This window comes from Nicotiana sylvestris, chromosome 6 (assembly GCF_000393655.2).
Source record: "Nicotiana sylvestris chromosome 6, ASM39365v2, whole genome shotgun sequence".
NCBI classification, from domain to species: Eukaryota; Viridiplantae; Streptophyta; class Magnoliopsida; order Solanales; family Solanaceae; genus Nicotiana; species Nicotiana sylvestris.
Genome location: NC_091062.1, coordinates 136,042,060 through 136,060,988, shown reverse-complemented (window position 1 = coordinate 136,060,988; position 18,929 = coordinate 136,042,060). Strand labels below are relative to the sequence as shown.

Here is an 18,929-nt window from a genome sequence, read left to right as displayed (position 1 = left end):
AGCTGAAAGGTAGGGAAGGAGAGTCAAGGTCTGCGGACTCCGCGCAGCTACCTCAAAATCTCCGAATGACTAAGCTGCTCAGATAATCACCACCCACCGTGTCCGGAAACACCTAGATCTGCACACGAAGTGCAGGTGTAGCGTGAGTACAACCAACTCAGTAAGTAACAAGACTAACTATTGGACTGAAAGTAGTGACGAGTTTGAGTAATACAGTCCACATGCGATATTAACAGTACGGAAATTTACAACAAATATGACAGTGATATCTCAAAAATTTATAATCTACAAGTAAAGGTACAAGAATTTAGACATGCTTTCAGGTTTTCAATAAGACTCCACACAAAACAGAGCAGATCCAGCCCAAAATGCAAATAAACCAGGGCAGATCCGACCCTAATGTAAATAACTGCTAGTATTGCGCCCACTGTGGATGTACAGACTCCGGAAAGACCGATCCAGCTCAAGCGCTATAATAAGCCAAATCCTAGCATGAATCAATAAAGCCTGCTGTGACGTGCAACCCAATCCCATGAATATCGCTCATAATAGACCCCCTGTCTCACTCAGTAATTAATCTTTCCAGTCTCTCGGGCTCACCGGAATCATGAGAATCAACCAAACAATGAGGACAGTGTGTATAAAATAAAGGACAACAGAGACTAAGACATATTATGTAAATAATAGCTGTGACTGAGTACAATTTGACAAATTAAGCAAATAATTTAACGTTTAACCTAAATAGGATTTCTAACATGACTAACAGCTCAATAGCTCTAACACATGGTGAAAATCCTGGTAACAACAAGATTATTCAACTATATAGTTTCCATGGAATTCGACCAAGTCACAATTGTTACGGTGCACACCCACATGTCTGTCACCTAGCATGTGAGTCACCTCAATACCAATCACATAACAAGTAATTCGGGGTTTCATACCCTCAGAACCAAATCTAGAAGTGTTACTTACCTCAAACTGTGAAAATCCCTACTCTAACAAGCCCTTGCCTCGCGAAACGGCCTCCACATGCCTCGAATCTAGCCATAAATAGTTCGATACAATCAACACGAGCTAAAGGAATCAATTCCATAAGAAAATACTAAGTTCTTAGTCAAAAGTCAAACAATCAACTCAAAAGACGGCCTCTGGGCCCACGTCTCAGAATCTAATAAAAGTAACAAAATCCGGAAGCCCATTCAGCCACGAGTCTAACCATACTAAATACCAAAATCCGATATCAAATCGTCAGTCAAATCCCCAAATTAACTAGCCTCAAACTCACAAATTCCACCTCAAGCACAAACTAGGTGGGGAATTCAATGGGGAAAAATAATTATTGAATAAAAATAACAAAAAGTGAGTTACCTCAAGAAACCCCTCGAAAATCCTATCAAAAATTGCCTAAGCCCGAGCTTGGAATGTCCAAAATGATGAAAATCACGAAACCCTCGAATTTAATAATTTTCCCAGTGCTTTCGCACCTGCGGCTCATTTAGTCTCACCTGCGGTCTCGCAGGTGCGACAAATCTCCCGCTTTTGCGGTTTGTCAAGACTCCACTACCTCTGCTTCTGCGATCGCACACATGTTGGGACCAAACACATACACAAGTATACATGGTCGTCAAGTAATAAAGTGACTTGAAAGTCGGATGTCGAACGCATAGAGACTTAGATTGATCGTTAACTAAGCAAACTAAAATCAATTAATTGTCCAAGATAATCAAGAGTGATGTTCTTCTATTAGTCTACTATTGCGAAAATTAAACAAATATCAACTAAATCAACAAGAATGCAAATGGGTATTATGAGACTTTAATTTAGAGGAGATGAAGATTCCAAGGTTGTGGTTAGTTTATCAATCCTATTAAGTTCAATAATCACACTCGTTAATCCATATTATCTATGGTTACTAATTAATCGGATCTTTTATATGAATAGCATGTTCCCACAATACTACTCGTCTGCCCATAATATATCAACCCTATATTCCTATGGTGTTGAGTCTATCATGAACGAATATAATACGGTATTTAATTAAGCAAGACTATTAGGTATATTCCTATCCTAACAGCGAAATCTTTCCCCGAGCCACGAGTTCAGAAACAAGCTCTCTCAAATTCTACTCTAATCTAAACATGGCTTTCCTAAGCATAGCATAGATAGTTAGCAGAACTCAACTGCAGGCCAATTATGCACAGAATTAGAGAAACAACCACAAGATGATAACCCGAATTAACGAAGATGTAATTAATAAACGTTAATAATCATGTCAACCACAAGCCTAGAACTAGAGTGCTTAGCCACTCATGTTCGTAGTAACAATTTCCCAAGTATTTTGCATAACCAAATTACAAAGCAAAGATGAAGGAATGAAGAACTTGATGATTTCCTTCTCCAAAGAATGCTCCAATTGTCTTCTCCCTTTTAAAATAGTCTTCCTAGGTCTAAGATGTGTCAAAAGTCCTCAAAATAGCGTTTTTATATGTATCTACACCAAGTAGGGTCGGGCCCAGATGAAATACCCTTTCCTGCACGAAATAGGACTCTGCCTCTGTAAAATTTGTAGAGGCGCGCCGCACCCTGCGCCGCGCTAGTGGAGATTATCAGCAGCCTTGCATTTTCTTGTCAGGCCAGCTTTTACACTACTGTGCCACTCTTTGCGGCACCCCATGCGGTGCAGTAATGAGAATTTTCAAAAATACAAAACATGAAAGTTGTAGCCCTTTCAAATAGATTTCCAAGGATATATTGTAGAGCCCAAACGGAGTTCTGAGCAAAACATTATGTGTATTTTACTAAACAATGTGCAGTATGCCCGCTCGATTCTCTGTTTCGTTCTTAACTATCATCCGTTGATCCCCGAACACGATCCCAACTTAATTCTTTGGGCTTTTACTCAGACTTTAAAGCTCCAAATTACTTGAATTCATTCCATAATATCTACATAGTTCGGAATTACTCCTACAAGGCATAAAACACATATTTAGTGCAAAACACTAGCGATTAAAGCTCAAACTCAATTAAAGTGCGGTAAATTAGAGTGTAATAAGCGACTAAAATGCGTAATTATAGCCGATCATCGACACCCCACACTTAAACCATTGCTCATCCTCGAGCAATCAAACTACACTTTATAAAGACACGACCTTTTTAAATAGCTCTCCTAACTGATCATACCAAAAATATTTAAAATAGACTAAGCACAAGAGTGTAACAACTTCACCTCAAGAATTGACTCACAAGTACCATGCATTATTCACAACTCACCCACTTACTCTAACATAGATGTCTTTGACATTACCTTTCCTTCATGAATCAAGTACCCTCACATAACAAAAGAGAGTAGTTCCACACACAATAAAATTGAAGAACAATTAGGAACTCAAGATAGAAAGAATTCACTCACTCTCAGAAATAACATTCATATGCCACAAAAGATGCACCATAGGCTTGCCTGTAGTATACTACTCTACTAATCGAGCTTATTCAGTCTAGGATCAAGTAGGACTTTATTTGGTTGTAATGTAGGCTGCAGGACGGGTAGAATACATTTAGATATAAGAGTGACTACACCTTCCTAAACACTTTAATACATACACTTTAACATTTAAAACCCCACACTTATGTCAAATCATAACTCCACTGTCACATCAATGTATATTAACTCCATACGTCTTTAAGCACAATTACATCAAAAGTCACCACTATCAATTTTTCACAGCAATACAACTATTTTTTTTTGCTCTTTTCAAGTGGCTCTTGCTTTATTTCAAACACTGCATCTTTCTCCTTATTTCATTAGTTCCACTCAAAAGCCAAACCAACCACCCCACACTTTAACTTTTACAAAGTTCATAATAATTCAAGTGCTCATGAGAGGTGAAAAGGTTCAAATAGATGGTTAATTCAAACAAATGGGTAAGGCTTGTAATGTGGTTTCCAAAGAAACAGGATTACAGGCTCAAAGGGGTTAACTATGATACATAACAATTAGGCGGATAAACTATATATATATGGTTCAACAAAAAAATGCCTATATTACTTCCAAGACTGAACAAAACTACTATTTTGCTTTGCAAACACACGGGGCATGTTCTAGACATCAAATGTAATGCACAGAATAACACAAAACCTTACACACACATGGCACATAACTCACTCAGGATTGGACTCATCAAGACACTCTAGTCAAAGAAGTTAAGCAAAGTTGAGATCATACAATTTAAGGTACTTATACAAGAGTCAAAAACTGAGCCTAAGCATCACAACTAAAGTACTCACTATACTCAAGGCATAACAAAGTCAAAAGATATTGCTTCAATTCAATTCTCAGCATCATGGCTTCTCTCCTAAAAAAAATAAAACTACCTACACCCGGTTCAAACAAAACCCTTGGAAAAGAACCGCGGCACAAAGAAAAACCAAGGGGGAATTACTACACTACCGACAAAGAAAATCTTTTTGTCCTTTTTCTTTAGACTTAAATACCTCAAGAAAATTGTCTAGGAGATCCATTGTCGGGACAAGTCCAAATTTATTTATTTATTATTTTTTTCCGTTATTTTTTTTAACAAAAACTCTACACTAAGAGCGAGTGCTACAACTAAGCTAAAATAGCACAGGAACTCTACCAAACAATCTCCTCACCCCACACTTAAAGTTGTGTAATGTCCTCAATGCACACTATAAATAATAAGAGGGTAAAAGAGACTCCCTAGTACTCAGACTTCCCCCAGGCATCGTCCTTTGTGTGCAAAAACTTGTTGGGACCAAACACACACGCAAGTATACGTGGTTGTCAAGTAATAAAGTGACTTGAAAGTCAGATGTCGAACCCACAAAGACTTAGATTTATCGTTAACTAAGCAAATTAAAATCAATTAATTATCCAAGATAATCAAGGGTGATGTTCTTCTATTAGTCTACTATTGCGGAAATTAAACAAATATCTACTAAATCAACAAGAATGCAAATGGGTATTATGAGACTTTAATTCAGAGGAGATGAAGATTCCAGGGTTGTGGTTAGTTTATCAATCCTATTAAGTTCAATAATCACACTCGTTAATCCAGATTATCTATGGTTGCTAATTAACCGGATCTTTTATATGAATAGCATGTTCCCACAATACTACTCGTCCGCCTATAATATATCAATCTTATATTCCTATGGTATTGAGTCTATCATGAACAAATATAATACGATATTTAATTAGGCAAGACAATGGTATATTCCTATCCTAACAGCGAAATCTTCCCTCGAGCCACGAGTTCAGAAACAAGCTCTATCTAATTCTACTCTAATCTAAACATGGCTTTCCCAAGCATAGCATAGATAGTTAGTAGAACTCAACTGCTGGCCAGACAATTAAGCAATTATGCACAGAATTAGAGAAACAACCACAAGATGATAATCCGAATTAACGAAGATATAATTAATAAACATTAATAATCATGTCAACCACAACCCTAGAACTAGAGTGCTTAGCCACTTATGTTCGTAGTAACAAATTTTCAAGTATTTTGCATAATCAAATTACAAAACAAAGATGAAGGAATGAAGAACTTGATGATTTCCTCCTCCAAAGAATGCTCCAATCGTCTTCTCCTATTCAAAATAGTCTTCATAGGTTTAAGATGTGTCAAAAGTCCTCAAAATAGCGTTTTTATATGTATTTACACCAATTAGGGTCGGGCCCAGACGAAATACCCTTTTCTGCACGATATAGGACTCTGGCTCTGTAAAATTTGTACAGGCGTGCTGCACCCTGCGCTGCACCTTGCGCCGCGCTAGAGGAGATTATCAGCAACCTTGCATTTTCTTGTCAGGCCAGTTTTTACACTTCTACGGCACCCTATGCGGCGTGATAGTGAGAATTTGCGAAAATGCAAAACATGGAAGTTGTATCCCTTTCAAATAGTTTTCCAAGGATATATTGTGGAGCCCAAACGGAGTTCTGAGCAAAAAGTGATGTGTATTTTACTATACAATGCAGTGTATGCCCGCTCGATTCTCCATTTCGTTCTTAACTATCATCCGTTGATTCCCGAATGCGATCCCGGCTTAATTCATTGGGCTTTTTACTCAGACTTCAAAGCTCCAAATCACTTGAATTCATTCCATAATATCTACATAGCTTGGAATCACTCCTACAAGGTATAAAACACATATTTAGTACAAAACACTAGCGATTAAAGCTCAAACTCAACTAAAGTGCAGTAAATTAGAGTGTAATAAGCGACTAAAATACGTAATTATAGCCTATCATAAACACGCGCAGGTATGAGTGCGCACCTGCGGAACTTCTCCGCATCTGCGCTCCACAGCCCCTAGTCCAATTCCGCTTCTGCGCCGCAGGTGCAGAAATTCCCTCGCACATACGACCATTGCACAATCCCCTCCAGGACGTATCTGGGCTTCCCCTCTCGCACCTGCGATCACCACTCTACAGGTGCGATTACACCAGAACTGGTGAGCTTCAACAGCCTCTCAACTTCCTAACTTGATCCATTAACCATCTAAACTCCACCCGAGGCCCCCGGGACCTCAACCAAATATACCAACAAGTCCTAAAATACGATATGAACTTATTCGAGCCTTCAAATCACATCAAACAACGTTAAAACCATGAATCGCATATCGATTCAAGCCTTAAGAACTTTTGAACTTCTAACTTCTATATTTGATGCCGAAACCTATCAAATCAAGTTCGATTGACCTCAAATTTTGTATACAAGCTATAAATGACATAACAGACCTATACCAACCCCCGGAACCACGATCCGAGCCCGGTAACCACAAAGTCAACTCTCGGTCAAACTTCTAAATTTTCAAAGCTTCTAATTTTTCAACTTTCGCCATTTCAAGATTAATTCAACTACGAACCTCCAAATCACTATTCGGATATGCTCCTAAGTCTACGTTCCTAAGTCCAAAATCAACCTACGGAGCTAAAGGAACCATCAAAACTCCATTCCGGAGCCATTTACACATAATTCACATCCAGTCAACCTTTTTAACTTAAGCTTTCAACCCTTGAGACTAAGTGTCTCAACTCATTCCGAAACCTCTCCGGACCCGAACCAACTACCCCGAAAAGTCACATAATAACAATTATGCTGGGAATGAGCAGTAAATGGGGGAATGTGGCTACAACTCTCAAAACGTCGATCGGGTCGTTACATCCTCCCCATCTTAAACAAACGTTGGACGGGTCTAGAAACATACCTGAAGTCTCAAATAAGCGTGGATATATGCTCTGCATCTCCTGCTCGGTCTCTCAAGTAACCTCCTCAACTGGCTGACCTCTCCATTGCACCTTCACTGAAGCTATGTCATTTGACCTCAACTTTCGAACCTGCCGACCCAAAATGGCCATCGGCTCCACATCATAATTCAAATCACCATCAAAATAAACTGTGCTGAAATCTAAAATTTGAGACGGATCACCAACATACTACCGAAGCACAAAAACATGAAATATTGGATGCACACTCGACAGATTAGGTGGCAAGGCAAGCTTGTAAGCCACCTCTCCAGTCCTCTGAATCACCTCAAATGGCCTAATATACCGAGCGATTAACTTTCCCTTCTTCCCGAACCTTATAACACCCTTCATGGGTGAAACCTTAAGCTGTACCTTATCCCAACCATGTAGGCAATATCACGAACCTTTCTATCGGCGTAACTCTTCTGTCTAGATTGCGCCGTGCGAAGGTGATCCTGAATCAATTTAACCTTGTCTAAAGCATTCTGAACCAAGTCAGTTCCCAATAGCCTAGCCTCACCCAGCAAAAACCATCCCACTGAAGACCGATACTGTCTCCCATACAAAGCCTCATACGGGGCCATCTAAATGCTTGATTGGTAGCTGTTGTTGTAGGCAAACTCTGTGAGCGGTAGAAACTGATCCCAGGAACCCCCATAATCTGTGACACAAGTGCATAGCATATACTCCAATATCTGAGTAGTGCGCTCGGACTGCCCATCTGTCTGAGGGTGAAATTGATAGCATCCTAGGAAGCTCAACTCTATTCAAGGACAGGGATGAAGCTTTTGAATCTCAAAGATGGCCTTTAATAAGATGTCAAGCTAAAGAATTACAAAACAAGATCATTAGACTTCAAGTGCAAATGAAGAAGTTATTAATTGGGAGGAAGAGCTCAAGGATAAAGGATGTGAATTGGCTAGGTGATAGCATCAAGGACAAGGATAGAGTTTTGGAAGCTCCAAGGCCATATACAAGATCTCAAGCTAAAGAGTTGCAAACTAAGGTTGCTAGACTTCAATGGCAAATAAAGAAGCTTTTAATTGTAGAGGAAGAGCTCAAGCCCAAAGGAGATGAATTGTCCAAGTTTTACAATTATTTGGTAGTCCAAATTGAAGTCCAAGAGGAGGAAGATTGGGTTACCAAATCAGCCCTTGAAGTCCACCAATAGGGCTCAAAATGACCTTAAAAGAGGTCCAAAAGGGGGTGTTTCAAAAGGAGCCCAATTGGAGTCCAAACCAATGGCCCAAACTAATAGTTTTAAGGCCCAAATCTGCCCCAAAAGGATTTGGCCGCCCCCACTTAATTTTGATGGCTTTTGTTACCCCTTAGGAGCCACCTACCTAAGTTTGATGGCTATTGTGACCCCTAGCAGCCCCCTACCTAATTTAGATGACTTTTTAGCAACCCCCTACATTATTTTAAGTGCTTTTAACTCCTATAAATAAGGAGTTCTTCTCATTCATAAGACACAACATTTATTGATTAAGTATATCATACTTTGAGAGTTCTTTTGAACCTTTGTTACTTGTGCTTTGAGATTTATCTTTCAACCTTTACTAGTTCTTAGTTCAAGGTAGTAAGATTACTTCTCTTTTATGATATCTTTGATTCCTTTGTGGTATTCTTAGAAGGCGATTAATACTAGTTATTAATTGTTGTCTCAAGTTACTCGTAAAGTGGTCAAGATCCGAATCTATTGTTTTGATTTGCTTTTTAAGTAAAGGCGTTTGATTTCTTCCATAAATCAAGACGTTGTTACTTTGATCTTGTCAAGGCTATAGAACTTGCGTTCTTGGAAGTTCTTGGAATTCTTTCCTTGAATTCTTCCCATATCCTTTATTTTCATCTCTTTAATTCTAGTTGTTCAATTCCTTGTTGTTATTGCTTCCGCATTTACTTCTCAAATTCTTACTCTAATTTGGATTCCCGACCTAGTTGTTATCAAGTGGTATCAGAGCGGTTTTTATCAAGATTTCGTTCTTGGTAAGTCTTGGGATTTCTTGAATACTAAGAGCAAAGAAAAGAAAAAAAAATTAAAAAAAAACGAAAATCAGTTTTTAGAACAAAAAATAGAATTGCGTGCTCTCCGGGATATTTCTTTTGTATCTAATTTGTTACCAAAAATTAACAAAGGAAACAAGAAGAGGGGATCCTAGATTTTCTTACTCTTTCTAATCTAAACATATAATCCTTTCCTTTTTGTTCGCGTCATGTTTCAACCGAGCCTAATAGTTCTAGGATTTGAGTTTCTTTCATTAGTTCCCCAAAAATCTGAATTTTACTACTAAGAACTTCATACGAGTTGGTTTAACTATAAATCTACAAAGTATTTTGTTCAAAGGTTATTTCGAGAGAAAAAAAGGGTAAAGTGTGTGAGAGAACAATTGAAAAAAAAAACAATGAAGCCAAATTTGAGAGATACATATTTCCTTTAATCTATGTCAAGATATCTCAAATAGGTAGTTGCAGTGGAAGGAGTAGATCTATGACTCTTGAAAGGTCGATATTACAATATATCGAATGGAAAGAAGACAATGGTAAAGTTATTTTTCAAACAAGAGCTAAAGTGATGTCTACAATTTATACCCTTAGAATTGACAAAGCATTTAACTATAACTTAATTAGCACTTATATGGTTGAGAAATTGAACTTGCCTTGTGTTGAACATATTGATCCCTACATGTTGAAAGGAGTAAAGGTAGATAAAAGAGTGTTATTACCATTCTCTATTGGAAGGTATGAGGATGTGATTTGGTGTGATGTCATTCCCATGAATCGTTTTCATATCTTGTTGGGAAGGCCATGGAATATCTATAGAAGTGCTTCATATAGTATCGAAAAAAATAGATACTCTTTTGAGGTTAATGGGAAGAAACTCAGTCTTGGACCTTTGACTCCCTCACAAATTTGTGCAGATGAAAAGATTGTTAAAAAGAATATGGAAAAATACGAGAGAGAAAAGAATGAGAGGAGTAAGGGAGTGCATGTTGACATTCCAAGAGAGGAAAAAGGAGAGGTTGTCTTGAGTAAAAAGAGTGGGATGTCAAGTGAGGTAAACAATGATCTTGAGAAAAAAGAAAAGAGAGAAAGCAATAAGAGAAACAAAGTTTGTAAGGTAGAGAGAGAGAAACAAGAGAGATTGAGTGAAGGAAAAGAACTCTTTAGTGAGAGAAAAGAGGCTAAGGGTGAGGAAAACATTAGTCTTGCGATAAAAGCCAAAGAGAGTGTAAGCAAGAAAAACGTTTCTTTACTTCCTAACCCATTAACTCTTTCTTGTTTTAGTTCTTGTGATTTTGTGCAGCCACGTGATGAAATACCTTTTGAAAGGAGTGGTGAGGCGCAAGAGATGGTGGCAAAAGATCCAATTGGATTCCAACATAAATTCGGCAATATCAATTCTTGTTGGATGGTGGAAGACAAAAGCTTGATTAAATTCTTTGTTATTAAACCTTTTGACTATTTCGATTCTTATTTACAGGGTTATGACATGGAGTTGCCTAAAAGCATTGCTAAGGTGGAGCCATTGCATAAAAGAATACAAGGTGATGATGTTCCATTGGTAAATAAGTCCAAGTATGGTATGTATAATTGGTTTATTTGCATTCTTGGTCTTTCTAGAACACCTAAGGTATTTTTGGAGGTAATGAATTACACTCTTATTTCTTATATTGGTGACTTTATAATTTTTGTAGATGATGATATTTTGATGCACATCAAGTCATTAACTATAATATCTAAGTTAATGTGTAAGAGTAATTCGCTTCCTTTTGAAATTGTGTATGACATAGATGATTACTTATTCCAACTTGGTGGAAAGAGGCATGGAATTTCTGTGAAGAGGCTTGCAAATGAGTTAAATATTTCTTCTTATCTTATTCAAGTGGCTAATGAGTTTTCATGTGCTAAAGAATGTGATCTTTGTTATGTGATGGGGAGTCATTCTTCAAGTCATGTTCATTGTAAGATTGTAAAAGTATTTGTTTCTAGTAAAGAGGATATGCATGATTGTTGTAATACTGGTGATCAAATACTCTTTCATGTAGAGGAATCCATGAGATTTGTAATTGTAGTTAGTAGTCTATATCATGAATGTATCTTGTTTGTTAAATGTGGTAAAGGTACTTATATTAAATGGATGTGTAGTTACTCTCTTATAATTTCTTTATCATGTATACTCATGGACTGCCGTACCGACAAGATCGAATTGCAAGTTCCATTGCATGGTGCATCTAAGAGAGGTTTTTATTGTATTAATCTAGGTAGACATAAATTTTATTGGGATGATGATGTCCATATTCTTTATAAGGGAGTATTTATACCTATTAGGATTGATTGGGTTAAATGGACACATTGTCACTATCTTATTTTATTCCTACTATTTTTTCAGATTAGTGGATACCATTTACTAGTGCGTGTTTTCTTTTTCTTGCAAGGTCGAAATTCGAGGACGAATTTTCTTCAAGAAGAGGGGAATGATAGCATCCTAGGAAGCTCAACTCTATTCAAGGACATGGATGAAGCTTTTGAATCTCAAAGATGGCCTTTAATAAGAGTTCAAGCTAAAGAATTACAAAACAAGATCATTAGACTTCAAGTGCAAATGAAGAAGTTATTAATTGGGAGGAAGAGCTCAAGGATAAAGGATGTGAATTGGCTAGGTGATAGCATCAAGGACAAGGATAGAGTTTTGGAAGCTCCAAGGCCATATACAAGATCTCAAGCTAAAGAGTTGCAAACTAAGGTTGCTAGACTTCAATGGCAAATAAAGAAGCTTTCAATTGTAGAGGAAGAGCTCAAGACCAAAGGAAATAAATTGTCCAAATTTTACAATTATATGGTGGTCCAAATTGAAGTCCAAGAGGAGGAAGATTGGGTTACCAAATCAGCCCTTGAAGTCCACCAATAAGGCTCAAAATGACCTTAAAAGAGGTCCAAAAGGGGGTGTTTCAAAAGGAGCCCAATTGGAGTCCAAACCAATGGCCCAAACTAATAGTTTTAAGGCCCAAATCTGCCCCAAAAGGATTTGGCCGCCCCCCACTTAATTTTGATGGCTTTTGTTACCCCTTAGGAGCCACCTACCTAAGTTTGATGGCTATTGTGACCCCTAGCAGCCCCCTACCTAATTTAGATGACTTTTTAGCAACCCCCTACATTATTTTAAGTGCTTTTAACTCCTATAAATAAGGAGTTCTTCTCATTCATAAGAGACAACATTTATTGATTAAGTATATCGTACTTTGAGAGTTCTTTTGAACCTTTGTTACTTGTGCTTTGAGATTTATCTTTCAACCTTTACTAGTTCTTAGTTCAAAGTAGTAAGATTACTTCTCTTTTATAATATCTTTGATACCTTTGTGGTATTCTTAGAAGGCGACTGATACTAATTATTAATTGTTATCTCAAGTTACTCGTAAAGTGGTCAAGATCCGAATCTATTGTTTTGATTTGCTTTTTAAGTAAAGGCGTTTGATTTCTTCCATAAATCAAGATGTTGTTACTTTGATTTTGTCAAGGCTATAGAACTTACGTTCTTGGAAGTTCTTGGAATTCTTTCCTTGAATTCTTCCCATATCTTTTATTTTCATCTCTTTAATTCTAGTTGTTCAATTCCTTGTTGTTATTGCTTCCGCATTTACTTCTCAAATTCTTACTCTAATTTGGATTCCCGACCTAGTTGTTATCAGAAATGTTGTACTCAACTCAACCTGTGTGCTCACTCTCACTACACGGCTCTCCAAAACTGCGATGTAAACTGCATGCCCCGATTTGAAATGATGGACACTAGCACACCGTGAAGGTGAACAATCTCGCAGATGTAAATCTCAGCCAACCGCTCCGAAGAATAAGTAGTCCCAACTAAAATGAAGTGCGCGGACTTGGTCAACTGATCCACAATCACCCAAATAATATCAAACTTCCTCGAAGTCCGTGGGAGCCCAACTACAAAATCCATGGTACTACGCTCCCAGTTCCACTCTAGAATCTCAAGCCTCTAAAGCAATCTGCCCGGTCTCTGATGCTCATACGTCACCTACTGACCGTTTAGGCACCAAGCTTCAAACCCCACTATATCCTTCTTTATCCTCCTCCACCAATAGTATTGCCTCAAGTCCTGGTACATCTTCGCGGAACCCGGATGAATGGAACACCGCGAACTATGGGCCTCCTCAAGAATCAACTCACGTAACCCATCTATATTAGGCACGCAAATCTGACCCTGCATGTTCAACACCTCATCATCCACAATAGTAACATCCTTGGCATCACTGTGTTGAACCGTGTCCTTAAGGACAAGTGAATAGGGATCATCATACTGGAGCTCTCTGATGCAATCATATAAAGAAGACAAGAAACCACACAAGCTAGAACCTAGCTGGGCTCCGAAACATCTAATCTCACGAACTAGTTGGCCAAGGCCTGAACATCAACAACAAGTGGTCTCTCACCAATAGGAATGAATGCAAGCCTACCCATACTCACCGCCTTTCTACTCAAGGCATCAACCACGACATTGGCCTTGGCCAATACAGAATTGTGATATCATAGTCCTTTAGCAGCTCCAATCATCTCCGTTGCCTCAAATTTAGATCTTTTTGTTTGAACAAGTTCTGGAGACTCCGATGATCCATAAATACCTCACAAGACACACCATAGAGATAATGCCTCCAAATCTTCAATGCATGAACAATGAAAGCCAACTCCAAATCGTGGAAGGGGTAGTTCTTGTCATGAGGCTTCAATTGATGAGAAGCATAAGAAACCACTCTACCCTCCTGCATCAAGACACACCCAATACCGATCCGAGAAGCATCACAATACATTGTATAAGAGCCAGAAGTTGAAGGCAACACTAGAACTGGAGCTATGATTAAGGTAGTCTTGAGCTTCTAAAAGCTCTCCTCACACTCATCCAACCACCTGAAAGTAGCACCCTTCTGGGTCAATTTGGTCAAAGGCGATGCAATAGACGAAAAACCCTCTACGAACTGACGATAATAACTGGCCAAACTGAGAAACCTCCAATCTTCGTAGTTAAGGATGGTCTGGGCCAACTCTGAACACCATGTTCCCCAAGAACGCCACCGAACTAAGCCAAAACTCAAACTTAGAGAACTTGGCATAAAGCTTCTCCTCCCTCAACCACTGCAACACAATCGTTAAATGTTGGGCATGCTCATCCTGGCTATGAGAGTACACCAGGATATCATCAATGAATACTATGACAAACGAGTCAAGATAAGGTTGAAATATGTTGTTCATCAGATGCATGAAGGCTACTAGGGCATTGGTCAGCCCAAAAGACATCACAAGGAACTCATAATGACCACCACTAGTCCTGAATGCCGTCTTTAGAATGTCCGAGTCCCGAATCTTCAACTGATGATACCCAGACCTCAAATCAATCTTAGAGAACACTCTCGCTCCCTGAAGCTGGTCAAATAGATCATCAATGCGATGACAAAGGATACCTGTTCTTGATTGTAACTTTGTTCAACTACCTATAGTCGATGCATATCCGCATAGTACCATCCTTCTTCTTCACAAATAGAATCGGTGCACCCCAAGGTGACACACTAGGCCTAATAAACCCCTTATCAAGAAGATCCTGAAGCCATTCTTTCAATTCCTTCAACTTAGCTGGTGCCACACAATACAAAGGAATAGAAATGGGTTGAGTTCCTGACACCAAGTGAATACCAAAGTCAATATCCCTGTAAGACGGCATGCCCGACAGGTCTGTAGGAAACACACACGAAAAGTTTCGTAACACCAGAACAGAATCAATAGTAGGGGTATCTGCACCAACATCCCTTACAAAGGCCAAATAAGACAAGCACCCTTTCCTAACCATATGTTGGGCCTTCAAATAAGAAATCACCCTGCTGGGAACATAATCTCGAGAACCTCTCCACTAGATCCTTGGCAACCTCGGCATCGACAACGTCACGGGCTTAGCGTGACAATATAAAATAACATGACATGGAGACAACCAATCCATACCCAAGATCACGTCGAAATTGACCATACTAAGCAATAAGAGATCAACTCTTGTCTTCAATTCCTCAATAGTCATTACATACGACTGATATACACTGTCCACAATAATAGTATCGCCCACCGGCATAGATACATGAACAGATGAAAATAAGGACTCACGGGGCATATCCAGATAACGAGCAAAATACCATGATACATACGAATAAGTGGAACCATGGTCAAATAATACAGAAGCATCCATGTGGCATACTAAAATAATACTTGTGATCATTGTGTCTGAAGTAACGGCATCTGGCCTGGCAGGAATAGCATCGAATCGGGTCTGACTGCCACTTGATCAGCCTCCCCCTCTAGGGCTGTTACATCTCGCGTTTTATACGTTAAAGTTTCGTCTTCAGTTAATGGATGTAGACTCGGGGATGTGATTTTCTTGAGATTATAAGCATTAGGCTATTTCAAGCATGTGGTGAGTAAATTCGTGATGGAAAGAAGGCAAGCAAATAAAAGAAAATGAGTTTCGTTGAAGGTTGTCGATTTGGGATAAACTACGGGCCGAGCGATAATCTCCGATATTTATGGACTAGTATCATACAAGGTACCATATAACGATGTTAGTATGATGTATAAAGTGTATCAAAATAAGTAGAATTTTAAGTAATTTGAGATAATTTTTAATTATGCGGATAATTGGTTAATTAACCGGATAACGGAACATTATCTAATTACCTAATAAGTGATAAAGATTAAAGAAAACCCCACCCAACCCACGTGGAAACATGCCGATTCTTGACCAAATGACTATTAATTGTCTTTGGTTAGGTGGCAAATAAGGTGTCAAGAACAAAGACACCTCATTTATCATAATTACAAGAACTCGTAAGTAATACCCTTCATTTTTATTATCTAAAAGACAAGGACTTCAATCTGAAGGAAAAAGTTAGCAAAATCTAATAACCTTTCAATGTTACCTCTTGCAACAAGAAGGAGAAAGTTAGCAAATCTAACAAACTTTCAACGTGACCTCTTGCAATAAGAAAGGAAAATCCGACGAGAATTATTGAAACTTTAGCAACATAAAAATTTTGCGGTTCCAAAGGTGTACGGCGCAATCTTTTTCAAGAATATTATACGGAGTTTTTTCTACTTTAGGTATGTTAAGGCTATTTCTTCTTTTTTTGGCATGGTTCAAGTAAGGATACGTAAATATAATGCTATTTAATAAGGGTTTCTACTCTTAGCAGTTAAGGATGTCTACGTTATTCATTCCTGTAAAAGTGACACAAGTTTTTTATTCAGATTCTGTCACATGCATATTGAAGTACTTCCTTCCATTTAAGGTGTCACTCATTTGAATGTCTGTTGTATATTCACTAGACTGTGATGATCTATACAATTCAATAAGCTTGGAAATTTGTACTAATCATCAAGCTTAGTCTTTCATGTAATTGAAGGGTTTTAGATTTCAATTAGATTTTGTACTTTAGTTATCCGGACTTAGTTAATTTGGATTTTAAGAAATTTCATAAGAAATTTCGAAGCCTAATGGTTAAGATGGATTATAATTTGTCCTTGTTTCGCTAAACTTTCTTTAGTGCTTATGCATGAAGGTCGATTATGTTAATCTATATGTTAAAGAATAACAAAAAGTTTCTGTTGCTAAATCCTACTTGGAGGAGTGGCAGTAAGGTGTTCTTGTAGTTTGGTTTTACATAATAAAGATATTAATATTAATAGTATTGTGATATACGAATGTTCGTTACCACCGAGCTACGGCCGGTTGGGCAGTTACAATTACCACCGGTTGGGCAGTTATGTATTATTATTTACTACCGGTTGGGTAGTCATATATTTACCACCGTGCGACGGCCGGTCGGGCAGTTACCACTGATCAGTTGGGCAGTTAACGTCACAAAGATAAGGTGACTAGAATTATTATATTGTAGTTTTATTTATATATACGAGATGTGATTTATCCTATATGTTACGGCCCTCAGAGGCAAATCATAAGTTATAAGGTGACTCTTATCTCTTCTCGAGATAGTATCTTATTATATTAAGTTTCATTTCTGCCTTACATACTCGGTACATTCTTCGTACTGACGTCCCTTTTCCTGCGGTGCTGTGTCTCATGCCACACAGGTGTAGATAGGCGAGGACCATCAACTATAGGCTGCATCCAGATATCAGCTTTTGGTTGGTGAGCTCCACATCTTCCTGGAGTATTGCTGAGTCACGTTCTATATATGTTACTTTGTTTTGTGAAGATGTCGGGGACCCTGTCTCGACTTATATATTATGAACATGTTTTCTTAGAGGTTTTGCAGACAGTGTCATGTGTATAGCTTTAGGTATGACATGTCAACGGCCTTGTCGGCCCCTATGTATCTATATAAATCCTTTTGAATTAGTTACATGAGTTAAGTTCTAATATTGTTAATTACATATATGGATGTGGCCTATCATGGCCTGTGACGAGATTTATAGAAAAAAAAAAGAATAAGGTACGTGGCGCTCGGTTGAGTAGGCACCGGGTGCCAATCGTGGCCCTCTGATATGGGTCATGACAAGGGCGACCCTAGCTGCGTGAACCCTACATTGAGCTAGCTGGGCGGGTGGTGAAGTAACTGGTGTTGAAGTCATGGCCTGCCTCCTCTGCTGAGCTGGACCTCCCATAAGACGGGGACACAACTTCTTCACATGACCCAACTCTCCACACTTGAAACATCCCCTTTCGGGAAATTTTGGCAAAAATTGAGACGGACCCCGTGAACCTGAATAACTATCAGAGGAACCTGGTGCAAATGAACCCTAAACTAAAGGTACACGAGATGAACTCCGAGCTGGGAGAGCACATAGAGATGACTGACCCGGTCTAGCACTGTACAATCCATGGTTGGATGATGCACCACGATGAACTGGACGAGCCGTCTGAGTGGGGCTATAAGGATGAACCCTGTTGTGGTAGGATTGTCCCTCGGAAGGAACACTGCTGAAACCACTCTAACCACGAGGCCTCTTGGCCTCCCTTTCCTCACGCTTTTGACTACAAACCATCTCTAGCTGCCGAGCAGTGCCAACCACTTTGTCAAATGTAGCACCTGATACACTCTCCCTAGTCATAACAAAACAGTAGTGTTGGTAGATGCCATTAATGAACCTCCTAATCCTCTCCCTCTCAGTGGGAACCAACCAAACCGCGTGATGACAACTCTGAAAACCTCATCTCATACTGGGTCACAGACATGCCATCCTGACGTAGCTGCTCGAACTGCCTGCGCAGCTCTGCTTGTCTGTGGCACAAACTTCTCCAAGAAGAGAACGGATAACTCATGCCATGTAAGTGGTGTTGCACCGACTGGCCTATGCCTCTCATAGGCCTCCCACTATCGGAAGGCAGCCCCAGTAAACTGAAAAGTAGTGAAAGAGACCCTACTTGTCTCTAGAGTACCCGCCGTGCGAAGAATCCGCTGGCACCTATCCAAGAAGTTCGGGGCACCCAAAAACTTAGCATGTCGTGATGGAGCCTAACATGGTACTAGTCATGCCAGCACCTCAAAACATTTCTAACACTTTTAAAATGAAAAATGAACTAAAATAGGTTTAAACAATTAAAGCTCTTATAAACTGAATAGAAGATCAAAACTCAATACAGAAGTTC

The 18,929-nt window shown here is 38.9% G+C and overlaps 1 protein-coding gene across 1 annotated transcript; it reads right to left on the bottom strand.

Moving 5' to 3' along the window:
* Nucleotides 1-7,282: 7,282 nt before the first annotated feature.
* Nucleotides 7,283-7,854, bottom strand: LOC138871334 (uncharacterized). The gene is made up of 2 exons (XM_070149207.1): nucleotides 7,675-7,854; nucleotides 7,283-7,459 (listed from the first exon to the last, which is right to left on the bottom strand). The coding sequence occupies exons 1-2, from the start codon at nucleotides 7,852-7,854 to the stop codon at nucleotides 7,283-7,285; spliced, it is 357 nt and encodes a 118-aa protein (XP_070005308.1).
* Between the last annotated feature and the right edge of the window lie 11,075 nt (nucleotides 7,855-18,929).